Source organism: Gracilinanus agilis, chromosome 3 (genome assembly GCF_016433145.1).
Source record: "Gracilinanus agilis isolate LMUSP501 chromosome 3, AgileGrace, whole genome shotgun sequence".
NCBI lineage: Eukaryota > Metazoa > Chordata > Mammalia > Didelphimorphia > Didelphidae > Gracilinanus > Gracilinanus agilis.
In genome coordinates, this window is record NC_058132.1 from 334,600,317 (window position 1) to 334,619,040 (window position 18,724).

The window sequence follows — 18,724 nt, forward strand, 5'->3', positions numbered from 1 at the left end:
CTACTTTGTGTGTATTTAAATATACACAAACATTTGAATTTATTAATTTTAGATTTGTTTTGCATATTTTTTATATTTACTTGTCTTTCCCATTAGAATATGAGTCTTGCAAGTAGGGATTATTTCACTCTCTGAACTTGAATCCTCAGTGCTTCAAACATTTTATAGCAGAGAATTTTGTTTAGTCATTTTCAGTTGTATCTGACTCTGTGACTTCATTTGAATTTTTCTTGGCAAGGATACCAGACTGGTTTGCCATTTCCTTTTCCAGCTTATTTTACTAGTGAGGAAACTAAAACAAAAAGGTTAAGTGACTTGCCCAGAATCACACAGCTAGTAAGCATCTGAGGCCAGATTTGAACTCGGGAAGATGAGTTTTCCTCATTCCAATCCCAGTGCTCTGCCCACTGTACCTCCTATATATACTTATTGATTGATTGATTGATTAAAATTGGTTTAGAAACTAAATATATATTTCAAACCAATCCAGCCTTTTGTAAAAACCTACTTTGTACAAGTATTGTTTGAGGTGTTGAAGACATGCTCCCTTGTCCCTAGAGCCACATACAACAGTAGCAGCCTTCCACTATGTTATAAGAACAGAGAAGATTTGAGCATATGAGCAGGATCTGCAGAGAAGATGCAGGGAAGATAGGTAAGGATCAGAGTGGCTCAAAATCCTACCTAGCTCGCCAAACTGTAATGTTGGTGGGTTTAGGGGATGGGATTAGATGGTTCAGATACGGCCAATATCAGAAGATTAAACTGTTTTGGGAAGGCCAACAAACCCAATGTCAGTAGGTTGAATGCGGGGTGACAGGCAGACATAACAAACCCAGATCAATATATAACAGGGATGATTTGGTTTATTATAACAAGGGAAGGTGGAAAAGGGAATTTGGATAACCTAAACTTATAGTCACTACCTAAACCTTCCACAGATCTAAAGTTGTTCCCTCACGGGAAGACTTCACAGAGATTTTGAGCTACTCTGATCCTTACTTATCTGTCTAAAGACTTAGTCCCTAATATTAGATAAAATTACACTAACCCCAAAATTTTGGTGTTAGTGTTTGATGGTAATAGAGGTAGTGAGTTTTGGCAGTTAGGCAGGACAGAGCCCAGGAAGAGGTTCTGGATCCAGAAGGACCCCAAACCTAATTCTCACAGCCAGATGGCCCAGATGGTTCAGGATCACACCAGGAAGGTTAGTAGATGTTAACAACCAGTCAGCACAGAAGCAGGTAGATGGGAAAGACAAGGTAGAAAACAGCCACAGGGAAATAGCCAGTTTCTTCAGGTCAAACCCAGAGAGAAAAAACTCAACCCAGTGACTGTCTCTCCTCTTCCACACCAGCATTCTAGAACCTCTTCCCTGCACCTGCATCTTCTCTGCAGATCCTGCTCATATGCTCAAATCCTCTCCATCCTTTTAACAACTAGGAGGTAGTGTGGGGTAGTAGCACAAAACTTACAGCCAGGACAACTGGGTTCTAATTTCACATGAGACACTTACTCACTCACTGGAGCAAGCCACTTATGTCATTTGAATCAACAAGCATTTATTAAGTATCTACTGTATGCCAGGCACCGTTCTAAGTGCTGGGGACCCAAAGAAAGGCAAGGATACCAGACTATCTTTGCACTGAAGGAGCTCACAGTGTAATGGTGGAGATAAAATTCAAACAACTATGTATAAATTAGATATAGACAAACTAAATTAGAGATAATCAATGGAGGGAAGGAACTCGCATTAAGAGGGATTGGGAAAAGCTTCTTATAGAAGGTTGAATTTAGCTGAGTTGAAGGAAAACAAGAGGAAGAGATGGGAATTCCAGGCTTGGGGATAAATAATGCCTAGATGTAGGGAATGAGATATCATGATATCATGTTTGAGGAGCTGCAAGGAGACTGATGTACTCAAATCATTGAGAGCTTGAGAGCTGTAAGGCATAATAAGACTTTAAAAGTAGAAAGGGAACGAATTATGAAGGGCTTTAAAAAGCAAACAGAAGATCTCCTATTTGAGACTAGTAGTATTGCATTAAAAAGGGGCTTAATTTAGTAAAGCCTCAGTTTCCTCATCCTTAAAATAACAACAAAATTTGCACTACTTACTTCAAAGGATTGTTATAAAAAAAAAACCCATTTGTAAAACTGAAAGTGCAGGGCAGTTAGGTGTCCCAGTTGATAGTCAGGCCTGGAGATGGGAGGTCCTGGGTTCAGATTTAACCCAGACACTTCCTAGCTATGTGACTTTGGTCAAATTAATTAATCCCAGTTATCTAGCTTTGCCTCTCTTCTACATTATTGGTACTCTGTATCACTTCTAAGGTGAAAGTTTAGAAAAAAACAAAAACTTAAAGCACTATAGAAAAATGATGGTTTTTCCCTATTTTGTTTTTAATCATTAATAAATAATGAATTAATATCAAAGATGATTCATTCTGTAGACTTTTTTTTAAAACTGTTACCTTTCACCTTAGAATCAACACTGTGTATTGGTTCCAAGGCAAAAGAGTGATAAGAGCTAGGCAATAGGGATTAAGTGACTTGTCCAGGGTCACACAGCTAGGAAATATCTGAGGTCAGATTTGACCCTTGGATAAGTCTCTAGGCCTTGCTCTCTATCCACTGAGCAACCCAGCTGCCCCTTCTCTAGACTTTTAAAAATGATGATTTTCTCCCTTGTCTGACTTAGGTGTGGATCTGCTTTGAAAAAATGGAGAAGGGACCACTTGGCCTCTCATGATTCTATTTACTCTTGAGATTCAGTGGCAGTGGCATCATGGGTGGCTGGGGGGAGGGAGTGGACATGAGTGTGGACAATACATCTGTCTGTGTGGTATAGAAACTAGTAAGGAATGATGCATAGAAACGCTCCCACACCTACTCCTGGCAACCTCTCCTAGTTAAGTAATGATCAATAACTTGGGTGGCCTAGTCTCCATAGCCAAAGCAAAGTGAAGGGATAAATGGAGAATTTAAAAAAATATTTTTTTGCAAATAAAAAGGGTGTTTGTTGCAAATTTAGATCTTTCCAACAAAAGTAAATGCTTTTCAACCAATTGATTTCAGTTAGGGGTTAGACTTGTTCTTCTTGCTCCCAGATGGCAGAAATTTGGGGGAGGCCAATTTTTGCTCAACAGGACAAATTTCCTTAATATCAGAGCTGTTCCCACAAAGTAATCCCCTCCTGCTCCCCAGAAGCCCAATGATGCCTAGTTGAGGTAGTTGCTGAGGGAGTCATGCTTAAGGTATGGGACTGAATTTAATCAGGCCCCTTCCAACACTAAGAGCCCATGGGATTAGGCATGATTTGTTCTTTTCATTTCTGCTGATTAACTGCTTCCTTTTGGATGGAGAGGCCAAATTCTCCTAATCCTGCTTGCTCCTCAGATTGGATCTTTTTGTGAAACTGTCAACTTAATACTTTTGTCTTTTTTCTACAGCAATTTTATTTGCCATTGCTGTGTTTGGACCAGCTTTTGGGTATCTACTGGGGTCAGTTGTGTTGCAGATCTTTGTGGACTATGGAAGGGTTAACACAAGTGAGTATGTAAAACACCAGTCATCTCTATCAGATTCCACTTCATATTCACCATAGGCACATCCCCAAACTCTAAACAATATGGACTGTAGAATAGTCCTAGCAAATATTTACATAGCCCATCAAGATTTCAAATAACTAAACATAAATCACCTTATTTGAGCCTTATAGCAACCCTATAGTAGTTGTTCTTAGTATTCCCATTTTATAGATGAGGAAACTGAGGATGGGAAAATTAAGTGACCCAGCTAGTGAGTATCTGATAGTATACGAACTCAGGTCTTCCTGCTTCCAAGACTCAGGGCTGAGATGAAATACTTTCTTTCTTCCTGACTCCAAGTGTGGTACTCTATCCATTACACTGAGCTGCTTCTCAGGTTGGAGGTTATGACAAATAGCCAGTTAATTCCAACCCAAACATCTCACACTTGTTTCCTCCTTAAAGAGCACACGTTAAGTACTTCACTACCCTTCAACTTTGGGTGAATCCCTTAACCTCTCAATCTCAGATTCGTTAGCTATAAAATGGATAAGCTAAAAACCTGCATCATCTACCTCCCAGGGTTGCTGAGAAACTCACATAAGAGGGAGAATTTATGTAGCATTTTAAGGTTTACAAAGTGCTCTATAAAGAGTATTATCTCATTTAATCTTCACAACAACCCTGGGGTGAAGATGTTGCTATTTTCTTCAGTTTACAGTTGTGGAAACTGAGGAAGAGGAAGCCAAGCAACTTGCTGCTTGTCACACTGTGTCTTGAGTTCAAATTTGAACTCAGGTCTTTCTGACTCTCCGTCCAGCGTTCTATCCACTGAGCTACCTAATGGGCAAAGAATAATACCCTTTGTGAACCATAAATCTCTCCCTGGATGTAAGCTAGAAACCCTGTGTGGTGTGGTACAAGCCAGGGAAAGGAACCCTGTCTCTGCTCTCTGAGAGCTTGGTCTGAAACAGACCATGACAGCACAGACAGACAGGCAGGACAATCACAAGAGCTAAGAGCTGATGGATTTTCTTCCCCCAAGGGGACTGTCAATCCCAGGGCTGATTTGCCTAGTTATTACAGAATTTACTGGACAAAGAGAAGCCAATCCCCTCCTGGGATTTAGAAAAGGATAAGTAGCCAATCTATACAACCTCTTCAATTAACTGGTGCTTCCCTCATTTAGTCACAAAGCCCCCAGGCTTATTTCTCTTTGGGGTTTGACAAGAAAAGGAATTGGAGGGAGCAGAGAAGTCAGGGCTGGGAATCCCTGTAGCTCAGCTAATGAATGGGATTTCTGAGACACTCCCTTCCTCTTCCTTTTCCTCTCTCCCAACCTCTTTCTTTCCCTCTCTTCCTCTCTACCTCCTTTTTCCTTTCCTATCTCCCTCTTCATCTCCCACTTTCTTTCCCTCACTCCATCCTCACCTCCTTCTTTCTTTCCCTCACTCCATCTTCACTTCCCTCTTTCCTTCCCTATCTCCCTCTGTCCTTCCCTCTTTTTTCCCCTCTCTCTTCTTACCTCCCTCCTTACCTCCCTTTTCCTTCTCTGTCTCTTTCCCTCCCTTTCTCCTCTTTCCTTCCCTCTCTCTCCTGCTTTCTTTCCCTCCTTCCTTCTTTCCTTCCTTATCTCCCTCTCACCCTCCCTCTTTCTTTTCCTCTCTCCCTTCTTACCTCCTCTTTTCCTTCTCTGTCTCCTTCCCTCCCTTTCTCCCTCTTTCCTTCCCTCTTTCTTTTCTTCTTTCCCTTCTTACCTCCCTTTTTCCTTCTGTCTCCCTCCCTCCATATTTCCCTCTTTTCTCCCCTCACTCCCTTTCTCTCTTTTTCCTTCCTCTTCCTCTCTCTCCCTACTTTCCTTTTTCCTTCTTTTTCTCCCTCTCTCCCTCCTTCTTTCCTTCCCATTCTCCTTCCCTCCACCCCTCTTTCCCTCCACTCTCTCAGCCCCACCTGGTCTATTCACAGTAGAGGTACATAAAGGCAAGACTTGGGCAGCTGGAGCCTGAGGCTGGTGGAAGTGGACACCCATGGCATCACTGAAATCCTAGGCTCAGCCACCCTCATTGGTCACCTCAAGGGCATTACAACACCCCTTTACAGGAGAAGGGGGAAGGAAAGGAGATCCGTTTCTTTGTTTGACCATTTAGTTGTTTGAAGGGCCATCTTACCTGGCATCAGGGAATGAATGAAAAAAAAAATTCAAGGTCAAAAAAAACATGTTTATGCCTTATAGACAGTGTTTCTACACAATACTTCAGGCCATTAGGTGGCCCAGTAAGTAGAGTTCTGAGTTCATGAACTGAACGTGAGTTCAAAACCAGCCTCCAATATTTATTTTCTGTGTGATCTTGGGCAAATCCCTTAACTTCAGTTTCTTCAGTTATAAAATGGAAATACCAATTGAACCTACATCATAGTTATCATGAGAATCAAATGAGATGACATCTGAAAAAAAGGTTTAGTACAGTGCCTGGCACATAGTAGGTATTTAATAAAGTCTTGTTTCCTTCCTTCTGTTAACCCATTGATAGGTAGTATGATTCAATAGAAAGAGAAGTTGATTTGAACTCGGGGGACTCAGAACCTTGATTCAAATCCTGCTTCTGCTACTTTTTACTCCTGTGATCAGGGACAAATCTTTTAACCTTTTTGGATCTTGGTTTTCTCATCTAAAAAATGAAGGCTATTGAACTAGATGACTTCTACAGTCCCCTCCAGAGCTAAATCTATGATGATATGTGTGTAGAGTGGAGATAGCTTACATTGGGATCATAGATTCCCCTGGAATGGACCTGAAAGACCTGACTTTACTCACTCAAGATCATAGACAGAATTTCAACTCAAGTCCCTGACTCCAGAGTCAGTGCTCTTTTCACTATACTTTGCTCACTCCTCTTACTGCTTCATTTGTCTAGTTGAAGTACAAATCTAGGAAGCAGAGTGACTTTCTTCTCTCCTATAGACCCAAATGACTTAATTGAGGGGATCTGGAAGCCCTTGGGAAAGGGGTTTCTTTACTAATAAAGTGGGAAACATGGGTGTCTTAGGTGACGCAATAGATAGAATACAGGATATGGAGTCAAGATTACTTGAATTTAAATCTTGCCTCCGACACTCCCTAGCCAAGTGACTCTGGGCAAGCCATTTAACCTCTCCCAGTCTGTTTTCTTATCTGTAAAATGGGGATGACATATACACCTACCTCATAGGGTTGCTGTGGGGTTTAAATGACTTACCATTTGTATAGGGCTTTGTATATCTTAAAACATTATATACATGTTAGTATTATAAACACAATCATTTTTATTATTATTAATTTCTCTTCAGCTGCTGTAAACCTGACTCCTTCAGATCCACGATGGGTTGGAGCCTGGTGGTTAGGCCTGCTCATTGCCTCAGCCGCCTTGATAATTGTATCTTTCCCATTTTTTTTCTTCCCACGAAGCATGTCCAGAAGAAATAAGGTAAGACTCTCAGACTCTGTGACTATCTCTCCAAGGGAATGGGGGAAAATAATGGAAGAAATTAACAGAGGATCTAAAATAAGTTGCCATCTTAATCTCTACAAACATTCTCTTCTCCTTCTCCCTTTAATGACGTTTGCAAATCACCTGGCTTACGGTTTGGGGAGCTCTGACCTAGGACATGCCAGAGACCCTCGGTGCAATAGTCATGGCTGAAGCTAGGTTGATCCAAGTACTGAAAGAAACTTTCAGAAATGGAGTTCATCGTCTATCACATACACACCCTTTCCCATCTTCCCAATAACGAGTTTCCAGTTTGAAATCATCCTCCATGACCCATTAGGACCTGAGTAACCCAAGGGTCAAGGAGTAAGGAGATGGGACTGATTGGGTCAGAGAGAAAAAAATAGGGGTTCAGGGGGCTAAGAATGAAAGTGGAGGAAAAGAAAAGGAAAAAACGTCCACAAGAAGGAAAGTTGGGGAGTTATGAAATGAATGAATTTTCTTCTATAATCAGTAAGTATTTATTGAATGAAGGCCACTGGGTACTATGGGAAATATAAAGGAAACATAAACTATCTACTTGGGTAAATAAGATACAGATAACCAAAAAAAAAAGTGATATATGAACAAATGTGGAGCAATGTAGAGTAAAAACACAAGCCCTTCCCTAGACAATGAAATAATTTAAATTTGCCAACTGAACCCTCTGGCACCAAGTCCCCTTTCTTTCAGTATCTACCTCTCCATCAAAACCCACCTGTTCTGGTTCCCAGTCTTTCAGAGCCCCTCTAAGTGACAAGTAAGTTATCTGGCTAGTTAGGGGCAGCTAGATGGCTCAGTGGATAGAGCGCTGGGCCTGGAATCAGGAAGGCTTGAATTCAATTTCAGTCTCACATACCAACTAGCTATGTGACGCTGGGCAAATCATTTTACCCTGCTTGCCTCGGTTTCCTCATCTGTGAAATTAAGCTAGAGAAGGAAATGGCAAACCACTCCCATATGTTTTTCCAGGAAAACCCCAAATACAGGGGTTAAAAAGCTGGGCCCAACTGAAAATGACTGAATAACAGCAAATAGTGCGAAAAACACTGGACTGGGACCCAGAAGACCTGAGTTCTCATTCTTGCTCTGCCATTGTCTCTTATAGGACTAATTCCTTTGTCTAGGCTTTAATTTCTTTTTCTGTAAAATGAATATATCAAGACTTTATAGATCACCTTTACAATCCCTTCTGCCCTCATGTTAAATTGGTTTGTACTAAAATGTTATAGATGGATAATCTAAAAATGTGTTCTCTATTCCCAGAGAGGCAAAACCAACAAGAAAAGGAGATTGTTTTTGCTGCTTAATCATTTCAGTCATGCCCAACTCTTCTTGACCCCACTTGGAGTTTTCTTGGCAGAGACTCTGGAGTGGTTTGTCATTTCCTTCTCCAGCTCATTTTGCAGATGAAGAAACTGAGGCAACCAGGGTTAAGTGATTTTCCCAGGGTCATACAGCTAGTGAAATGTCTGAGGCCAGATGTGAACTTGGGTCCTCCTGACTGGTACTCTACCCACTGTGTCCCTTAGCTGCCCTAAGAACATAAGATAGAATCATAGAAAGCTAGAGCTGGGGATGAGCCCAAAGGTCATCTGTTCCAACTCTTTCATTTTAGAGAGGAAGAGACTGAGGCATTGAGACATAAAGAGGTCTTTGTTCTTGGGACACTGTGCCATTCAGGATCTCAAAAATTTGGTGGTGGGGTTAGTCAGGGCTCTTAGGGGTTTTGAGCCAAGCTTAGGCTTGGAGTAGAATGGTAGCAGTGACTTAATAGAGAAAGAAGAGGAAGACATTCTAGGATCGGAAGAGAGCATGAATGTTAGTGGGTTAGGTGTGGGAATGAATTAGCAAGTGGCCCCATCTGGGAACATTGAAGGCAGGAATTAGAGAGGGTGGGAAAGAGAGAGGCAGTTGATGGAGGTCTTTGGGTTTCCATCTGAGTCTAAAAGTAGTCCCATGTAAGGCCACAGAGAACTCTTGAAGGTTCTTGAGAAGGAGTAATGTGATTAAAAAATGTCATTTGAGAGAGATTAACTTTGTTAGTGTTTTATAGTCTGTACCAGAGCTGAAGGAAACGGGAGGCTGAAAGCTGAGGCTAATGCCATAATCCAACACTTACCACAGTGCCTGACACATAGCAGGCACTTAATAAATGTTTATTGAATTCAATCCAACTATGATCTAATGAAGTCTTTATAGTGACTCTGGAAACCTGGTGCAAGGGAGGAATCCAAAGGACATAGTGGAATTGGCAGGATTAATTAATAGCATCGGGAGTAGAGAAGGGGGAGATGGATAACCCCAAAGTCATGAGCCTGGGGCAGGGCTGAGCAGCTGAAGAAAATGAAAAGGAGCTTTTAAGGGGGAGGGAAACAGAAGAGCAAAGAGGAGAGGCATAAGCTCCATTTTTTTGACACCTGGAATCTCATGAACCTAGAGATGTTCTGTGGGAGATTAGAGAAAGGGGGATCAGTCAAGGCTAAAGAATGGATATGAGAATCACCAACCCAGATGTTAATTAAAGCCTTGTAGGTGAGTGATGACATTGGCAAGAGGGAAGTGGAGAGAGGGCCTAGGACAGAATCTGGAGAAAGTCACCAACCACCCTCAAGAGGAAGAAGATCCAATGAAATAGGGTAGACAGAGACAGAAAGTCAGAAAGACGCACAGAGAAACAGAGAGATTGAGCATAAAGACTAAGATTTAGAGGAGCAAAAGAGAATTCAAAATTAGTAGGTATAGAATATAATAATATCACAGAAGCTAAGAAACCATGGAATTTTTCCAGTGGAAAAATAAAAACATGAAAGAAGAGAAATGAGCTAATGGGAGAGTATATGCCAGCAGCATACTGTAGCAGACTCACACTGGCTGGAGAACTGATTAAATTTTCCTTGTGAGGATTCACACTTCTGAAATCACCAAAGTCTATAAATCAAGAGCCTTTTATTTATTCATTTATTGTTTTCTTGATTTGCCTCTACAAAAAAGTGAGAGAAAATCTTAATAATGAAGATTGAACTTTAAAAACTTTAAAGTGTCATGTTTTTCACAGAGCCCAGTTGTTAAATATTTACAAGCACACTTCTGATTTAGGCATTAACCACGTGAAAATTCATTGTGAAATAATATGGAAATTGGCATCCTTTGCCTCATCAGCTTGGTGCCTTTTGTAACTGGAGTCAGGCATTAGAATACTGCCATGATAAGTGTTGTGAAGTGAATCATATATTAGAATTGATGTTTGTTTAAGGTGAGCATCCTGGGTGGCCAGGAGAATGATGGGGGGGGGGGGCAGGAAAGTCCCAGGAGAGCACCAGCCCACCAGTCCCGGTTGGACAGCTCTCTAGAGGAGGCCAGCAGCCCAGGGAGTTGGTTGAACCTTAAAGCCTTTCTCTTTGCCCATCAGATAGCAGCTGCCTCGTCGGATGAGGTGAGGAAGATGGAGGAAAGCAAGTCCCAAAGTTCCATGACAGATTTCATTAAACGTAAAAGTCTCCTGCTTTGGGGTTTCATTTTCTAATACTTTCAGTGGAATGGCATGGGGGTGGTAGAATGTGGGGTGGCAGGAGGGGGTGCTCCTTTCTCTGGGGATGGTGTATGTGGGGGCAGGGTGGGGGAACCTGAGAACTTATTGGTCTAAGCTATGGTGGGAATGGGTAAGGGCCAGTGGTCTGAAAAGCCCCCAACTTCCAAAGTCAATAGAGTCCATGTAGCGCAGGTAAAGGGCTCTTTTCTAGAAGCTGTTTTTAATTCCATGGGAAAAATTCTTCAATAGGAAACTGGGAGACCTAGATTCAAGCCCTAACCTGCAGAGAAATTCAAATCCATCTGGCCTGTCAAAATGAGCTCAATCCATCCACCTCATGCTATTTACCCTGCTGTTCCAAGGAGCAGTACATCTGTTTACTAGCTGGAGAAGGTCAGATGGCTCCAGTTCCATGGGACATGTTTTTACTTCAGTTACCAATACTATTTGTCTAGAGTCTGCTTTCTTTTAAATCCAGCATAATTTCATTTAGACTGTAAGCATGCTCACATAGTATTTTTCTAATTATGTCTCATTTTAGCCAAGTCATGGGATGGCTCTGTGCCTCACTTTCCCTTTCTTTTTTTTTTTTAACCCTTACCTTCCATCTTGGAATCAATACTGTGTATTGGTTCCAAGGCAGAAGAGTGATAAGGGCTAGGCAATGGGAGTTAAGTGATTTGCCCAGAATTACACAGCTGGGAAGTGTCTGAGGCCAGATTTGAACCCAGGACCTCTCATCTCTAGGCCTGGCTCTCAATCCACTGAGCTACTCAGCTGCCCCCTTTACTTTCCCTTTCTTGAAAGTAAAATCAACTTCCATTTTAAAGAAGTCATGAAGGGGCAGCTATGTGGCACAGTGAATAGAGTGCCAGGTCTAGAGTCAGGAGATCCTGGGTTCACATCTGGCCTCAGATATTTACTAGCTGTGTGACCCTGGCCATGCCACTTAACCCTGTTTGCTTAGCCCTTGCCCTTCTGTCTTAGAGTTGTTACTAAGACAGAAGGTAGGGTTTGTTTGTTTTTTTTTTTAAGAAGTAATGGAGTCCTCTGTGGGAGACAGAATAGGAAAGGAAGATAAAGTATTCTCTGTTGGTTTTATTTTTCTGACAAAGGGAGGGAAGAAGAGTCCTGAGAATTCTGTGATGCAGGGAACTCCCAATAAGAAAATTCCCTTCACCAATGCAAATCTTAGAAAGTTGCTTGGGGACACTGAGAGTCAAACGATGTGTCCAGGTCACACAGCCAGAATGTGTCAAAGGCAAGACTCAAACCCAACCATCTAATAGACCCCATAGCCTTTCTCATCCTAGTCAGTCTTCTCGGAAAAAAAAAATAGTCCAATAAAAGTCCAAAAATGCTTCATCTGAGAGACTAGCACCTGCCATAAATGTATGTTTGTCCTCAGGGTTTCCCCACATTTTTGTGAGACTTCTGATGAACCCCCTGTTTGTCTTGGTGGTCCTGGTACAGTGCAGCTTCTCCTCAGTCATCGCTGGCCTTTCTACTTTCCTCAATAAGTACCTGGAGAAAGAGTACGGCACCACCGCAGCCTATGCCAACTTTCTCATCGGTAAGTTCCAAAAGTATGGCGTCAAGAGCTGGGAAATGGCCCTTGAGTCTAAGGGAGGGGCTCCTGAGCAAGAGACTGATAAAGCATCAAGAATGTGAAAATTCTAAATTAAGTGGGGGGAAATGAGGGTGAGGAATTTCTGGGAGGAAAGAGCCAGAAGTACCTCTTTCCTAGTCAGCAATCAGGAAAGGCCAGCAGCACCAGACAGACTCTGGGACCCCAACCCTTTCTAGTCAGAAGTCCTCAGTCTGAGAAGTTTCCTTTTCCTGCCTGGGAGGAGGTGACAAGGAGGCTTCCTCCCCACCCTACAGCCCTCAGAGAGGCTGGGCACACATTGGAATTCAGACAGCCTTCAAGAGGGGTGGGACCACTGGAAAGGCCATGGGGAAGATGGAATATAATTTAGAACTGGTACAACATTGTTCACTTTTTTAGTCTCTGACATTTCTTTTGTGATTTTTAAAAATTCCTAACTTAACCACCATCAAATATGATGAGCACTTCCGTATGCAAAACAGAACAGAAAAATAAGATCATACATGAAGCCACAAATCTGATTTGACTAATTTGCCCTTTCTTTTTAAGCATATAATACTTTCAGCATGTTATCTCCAAAAAGTGTCCTGTTTGCTGTTTCTACTGACCTTCAGTCTGTTTTCCAGTATGCATTTTAAAACTGCTTCAATGACCATTTTTTTTAACATTTTCCCCCCTATTTTGGTACCCATATCCAGCTTTACACACACACACACACACACACACACACACACACACACACACACACACACCATTTGGGAAAAAAAGAAAGAAAAACCTCTTGTTTCATAAGCAGAGTCAAGTAAAACAAATCTCTACACTGGCCATGTCTGGAAACATATATCTCATTCCGTACCTTGCGTTTATTACCTCTCTGGCAGGATTGGGAAGGGAACGTAAGCTGTCACCAGGACTTTGGAACCATTTTTGATCATTGCATTGATCAGAGGTCTTAAGCTTTTCCATTTTCTCCCTTCACAATAATTATTTTATAATTATATATAAATAAGATAATAATATATAAAAATAATTATTTTATAAATCGATCACTATTGTATAAATCGAAACTCTACTCTATACCAATTCAGACAAGTCTTCCCAGGTTTGTCTGAAAGTATCCCTCTCATCATTTCTTACAACACAATACATTGCATTCCATTCATCTACCATAATTTGTTTATTTCCCATCTAAGAGGCACCCTTTATTTTTCAATTCTTTGTTACTGTGAAAGGGATTGTTCTAAATATTTTTATAAATAATGTAGCTCCTTTTCCCCTTCTCTTGAAAACGTAGTATTGGCATCAGTGGGTCAAAGTGAAGACCACAGTTTACTGTCATTCCAAATTGCTTTCCAGAGCAGCTAGACAGAATAACTACTCTGCCTGTAGTGTATCGATGTTCCTATTTCCCCACAACCCCTCCAAAGATTATTATTTTTCATCAGTCTAATGGAGGTAAGGTAGAAACTCGCACTGGTCTTAGTTCACTTTGTTTTTTATGACTAACAATTCAATTAATCAATCAATAGGTATCAAGTGATAATACTTGTATAACCCAGTGCAATTGCTTGTCAGATCTGGGAGGGGGGAGGGTGAGAAAATAAATCATGTAATCATGGAAAAATATTCAAAAATGTAAAAAATTAATTTAAGAATTAATTCAATTAGTAGAAACTCAGAAGAAAAAGAACTGCTTGATCACATGGGTCAATGTGGATATGATCAGGGATGGAGACTCTAAACAATCACCCTAATGTAAATATTAATAATATGGAAATAGGTCTTGATCTGTTTTTACACATGTAAAACCCAGTGAAATTTCTCACTGGCTACTGAAGTGGGGAGGAAGGAGGGGAGGGAAAGAACATGAATCATGTAACCATGGAAAAATTTTCTTATTAAAAATTTTTTAAATAATTAGTTCAATTAAGCAATCAATATTTATTAAGTTTCTACTGGGGGGGGGGGCTCAGTAGATTGAGAGCCAGGCCTAGAAACAGGAAGTCTTGGGTTCAGAGCTTCCTGGGCAAATCATTTAACCTTCATAGGCTAATCCTTATTGCTTTTCTGCCGTGGAACCAATATATAGTGTTGATTCTAAGATGGAAGGTAAGGATTTATTTTATTTTATTTTTTATAATATTGGATTTCACAACAGATGACTTTATTTGTAGAAAACATTTTTTTATAGATATTTCAAGGTAAGGATTTTTTTTCAAAGTTCCTACTGCATTGGAGGTTTTATACTAAGCCCTGAGAATACAAAAAGAGGCAAAAGACAATCCTACCCTCAGGAGTTTACAATCTAATGAGAGTCCATGTTCCAACAAATTATGTACAAAGCATGTTCTAAATGGGATAAGTAGGAGAAAATCAACAGAGATTGGACACTAGAATTAAGAGGGACTGGGAAAGTCTTCCTGTAAAAGATGAGATTTTAGCTGGGACTTAGAGGAAGCCAGGGAAGTAGTGATTTGGAGCATTTTTTCATGTGGTGGTCGATAGCTTGGATTTCTTCCTTTGAAAAACTGCCAGTACATAGCCTTTGACCATTTTTCTACTGGAAATCACTTCCTTATGACTCTTGGATATCAGATGTTTTGTCAGAGAAACTTACTATGAAGAATCCCCCAACCCACCTTTTACCATTTCCCTTCTCATTTTAGTTTTGTTTGCACAAAATTATGTATATTAACTTAATTTTGTTTGTATCTTTTTTAAATAATATTTTATTTTTCTCCCAATTACATGTAAAAACAACTTTTAACATTTTTGATTTAAAAATTTTTAATTTTGTATAATTTTTCACATTACTTGTTTTTGCACAAAATCGTTATAGTTTTATATAATGCAACTGACCACTTTCCTTGCCTCCCCAGAGACTCAAAACTATCACAGAATCAGAGCTTCCAAAGGCTAAAGAACACATTTGCCAAAACAGCTAGCCAAACATGGGTGTTAAAATCAAAAGACTGGGTCCTAGGGGCAGATAGATAGCTCAGTGGATTGAGAGACAGGCCTAAAAAAAGGAGGTCCTCGCCTCAGACACTTCCCAGCTGTGTGACCCTGGGCAAGTCACTTGACCCCCATTGCCTAGACCTTACTGCTCTTCTGCCTTAGAACCTTTGGTTCTAAGGCAGAAGGTAAGGGTTTAAAAAAAAATCTAGCCTCAGTCACTTACTAGCTGTGTAACCCTGAGCAAGTCACTTCACCCTGTTTGCTTCAGTTTTCTCATCTGTCAAATGAGCTGAAAAAGGAAATGGTAAGGACCTTTGCCAAGAAAATCCCAAATGCAGTAGAAATCTAGGAGAAAACATGATTTATCTTTTGTTTATATGGGTTTAGGATGTGGGATTTTGATTTTAAAAGATTACTCTATTACAAAAATGAATAATATGGAAATAGGATTTGAGTGATAATAGCTGTATAACCCAATGAAATTGTTTGTCAACTCCAGGAGGTGAGAGGGAAGAGGGGAGGGAGACAACAAGAATCATGTAACCGTGGAAAATTTTTTTTAAAGAAAAGGACTGAAATCAAAAAGAAATTCTGCATCTATTGATATAATCATGTTTTTTGTTGCTTTTAAAAATGTAATCAATTATGTTAATTTATATATCTGGTATATACCCTACATACCTGGTAAGAGAGAGAGAGAGAGAGAGAGAGAGAGAGAGAGAGAGAGAGAGAGAGAGAGAGAGAGACCCAAATAGTGACAGTCAGACATGACTGAAACAACTGAACAGCAACAACCACAAACTTGTTGATTCTAATTTGATCACCCTGACCACTGCCACTCAGCCTCTCCTATATTTATGCAAAGGTTATTATCATTTAAAGGATTACCATCATCTCTCATTCGTAGGCTCTGTGAACTTGCCAGCGGCTGCCTTGGGGATGCTCTTCGGGGGAATCCTTATGAAACGCTTTGTTTTCTCCCTTCATACCATCCCCCGTTTGGCTGCGATCATCATCACCATCTCCATGATCCTCTGCATTCCGTTGTTCTACATGGGCTGCCCCACACAAACCATTGAGAATGTTAATTTGAAAAGGTAATGTGGAGTCAGAGAAGGAGGAGAACTGGAGTCCAAGGGCCACCAAGGGAATGCTTATGGTGTTTTGTTTTGTTTTTCAATTTTAAAAATTCAAAGATATTTTATTTTGCCAATTACATGTAATAACAATTTTCGACATTGTAAGATCCAAATTGTCTCCCTCTTTCCCTTCAGACCTCCCTCCTGGAGATGGTAAGCAATTTGGTCTGGATTATGCATGTATGATCAAAGAATTACTTATATGATCAAAGTATTTTATTGCTCTTCTCCTTCTATCAATATGTTGGAGTGGAAAGAGCCCTGGAACCCAGGAGTCTTAGATTTCAACTTCAGTTCTTCTATTTCCTTGATGTGTAACCATGGGCAAATTATTTAACCAGACTAAGCCTGTGTCCTCATCTGTAAAATGGGGGTGATAAAAAAAATAGGGGAAATGATGGTTTCCTTAACTACTTTACAGTATTATTTTGAGGAAAGTATTTTACAAAGCTAAAGTACTTTAACAATGTGAATCATTATAATTATGATCGGATCATAGATTTAGAGTTGGAAGGAAACTTAGAGATCATTGATTCCAACTCCCTCATTTTATAGATGGGAAAACTGGTCAGGTGATTTGCTCAAAGTCCCTCATAGGTAGAAACCCTTTCCTTTTTCTTTCTCCTTTAGCCTCTAACCATAGATCTGCAAGATGAAGAATAATATAAGCAGAGTTTAAAAGGATCTTGCTGGTCATAGTAGGCCACTCAAGCAGTCTATATTGGTGTCCTGTTTTAAGAAAAAAGTACTATAAATTAATAAATAAATAATAGATTTATTTTTTTTTTGTGTGTGTGGGGGGGATACTGACAGACAGAAACCAGGGAGTAATCTTTAGTTAGTTAGTCTCAGCCCAGTGCTGATGAAAATAACGGAGTGTTTAAGAAGAAATGAGATAAACAGCTTGAGACAGCCCAGAATTCATCGGTCACAGCTACTCGATAAAAGTTTTGATCAATTCAGCAAACACTGATCAAGCACCAATTTGGTTATGTTCTGAGTTTAGTTAATTTTAGTTTAATTTGGTAAATGATCTTCAAGGCATGGTTTCTGGACCTCTGGGGGTCCTCAAGATCCTTTCTGGGGGATCTTTGTGAGGCTGCATTTTCTTCATATACTTTATCAGATTGGATGTAGAAGCAGATATGAGAACTCAGCTGTATTCTATTAAGCCAGATATTATGAAAGTTATAAAAATATATAAATAATGCCAATTTTTCTCATAGATTTTTTGTTTTTATTTTGGAAAATGTAATTATTTTTCATAAAAAGTATGATTTTATGTTTCTATGTAATGTGTTTATTATCACTTTAATGAATTAATGCATAAGCATTTTAAAAACTAATGAGTTTTGGGGCAGCTGGGTAGCTCAGTGGAGTGAGAGCCAGGCCTAGAGACAGGAGGTCCTAGGTTCAAATCCAGCCTCAGACACTTCCCAGCTGTGTGACCCTGGGCAAGTCACTTGACCCCCATTGCCTACCCTTACCACTCTTCCACCTATAAGTCAATACACAGAAGTTAAGGGTTTAAAAATTTTTTTTTAATTAATGAGTTTTCATTTCTAATATAGTAAAATATTGATAGATATAGTCCATATGAACAAAAGCATCTTGAGGGAATCTTCAATAATTTTTAAGAGTATATATGATCCTGAAATCCCCACATTGAAAACTGCTTTTCTAATCTAAGGAAATTTGGAGATAACTCACAAGTTAAGTTTATGAGGGATCCCTCATATTCTCTAGTTAGGGATAGGATTCCCAAACCTGGGAAAGTATAGGAATGTCAACAAAGAATGGCCATCTTAATATTTCTTATATTCCAAATTAGGGTTTGAGTATTGGACTCATAGTCAAGAAGACTTGGGTTTTGATCCTGTCACAGATATTTTCTAGCTAGCTGTATGATCCTGGGCAAGTTTGCTCATCTATAAAGCAAAAGATTGAGTTTGGTAACCTGAAAGATTGCTTCCAGCTCTCTACCTGTTATACATGGTTGGTACAAACCAGCAGGAAACAGCATCTCAGAGTTTATCTTTTCTGTGGTCATATCTTCTGAGCTCTGTCAGGGTCCACTTGCTCACTCTGGCAGACATTCAGCATTTATTAAGCACTTGCTGTGTGCCACAGAGAGGCAGTTAAGGAGTGCAGTGGATGAGCTCCAGGTATGGAGTCAAGAAGAGTCCTCTTGGTAAAATCCAGTTGAATTGCCCGTTGGCTATGGGAGGTGGGAGAAAAAGAACATGAATCATGTAACCATGGCAAAATATTCTAAATAAATTAATTAAATTTTAAAATTTTAAAAATAAAAAGAAGACTCCTCTTCCCAAGTTCAAATCTGACCTCAGACACTTATTAGCTGTGTGACTCTGGACAAGTCACTTAACTCTGTCTGCCTCAGTTTCCTCATCTGTAAAATGAGCTGGAGAAGGAAATGGCATACCATTACA

The 18,724-nt window shown here is 40.1% G+C and overlaps 1 protein-coding gene across 1 annotated transcript in view; it reads left to right on the top strand.

The window, feature by feature from the left end:
* The window catches only part of SLCO2A1 (solute carrier organic anion transporter family member 2A1), a 146,997-nt gene that overhangs the window by 104,634 nt on the left and 23,639 nt on the right, over positions 1 to 18,724 (top strand). Inside the window, exons 5-9 of the mRNA XM_044670003.1 lie at positions 3,453 to 3,551; positions 6,858 to 6,994; positions 10,449 to 10,527; positions 11,977 to 12,141; positions 16,043 to 16,232. Of these exons, the coding sequence (XP_044525938.1) occupies positions 3,453 to 3,551; positions 6,858 to 6,994; positions 10,449 to 10,527; positions 11,977 to 12,141; positions 16,043 to 16,232 (670 nt within the window). The remainder of the gene's footprint in view (positions 1 to 3,452; positions 3,552 to 6,857; positions 6,995 to 10,448; positions 10,528 to 11,976; positions 12,142 to 16,042; positions 16,233 to 18,724) is intronic.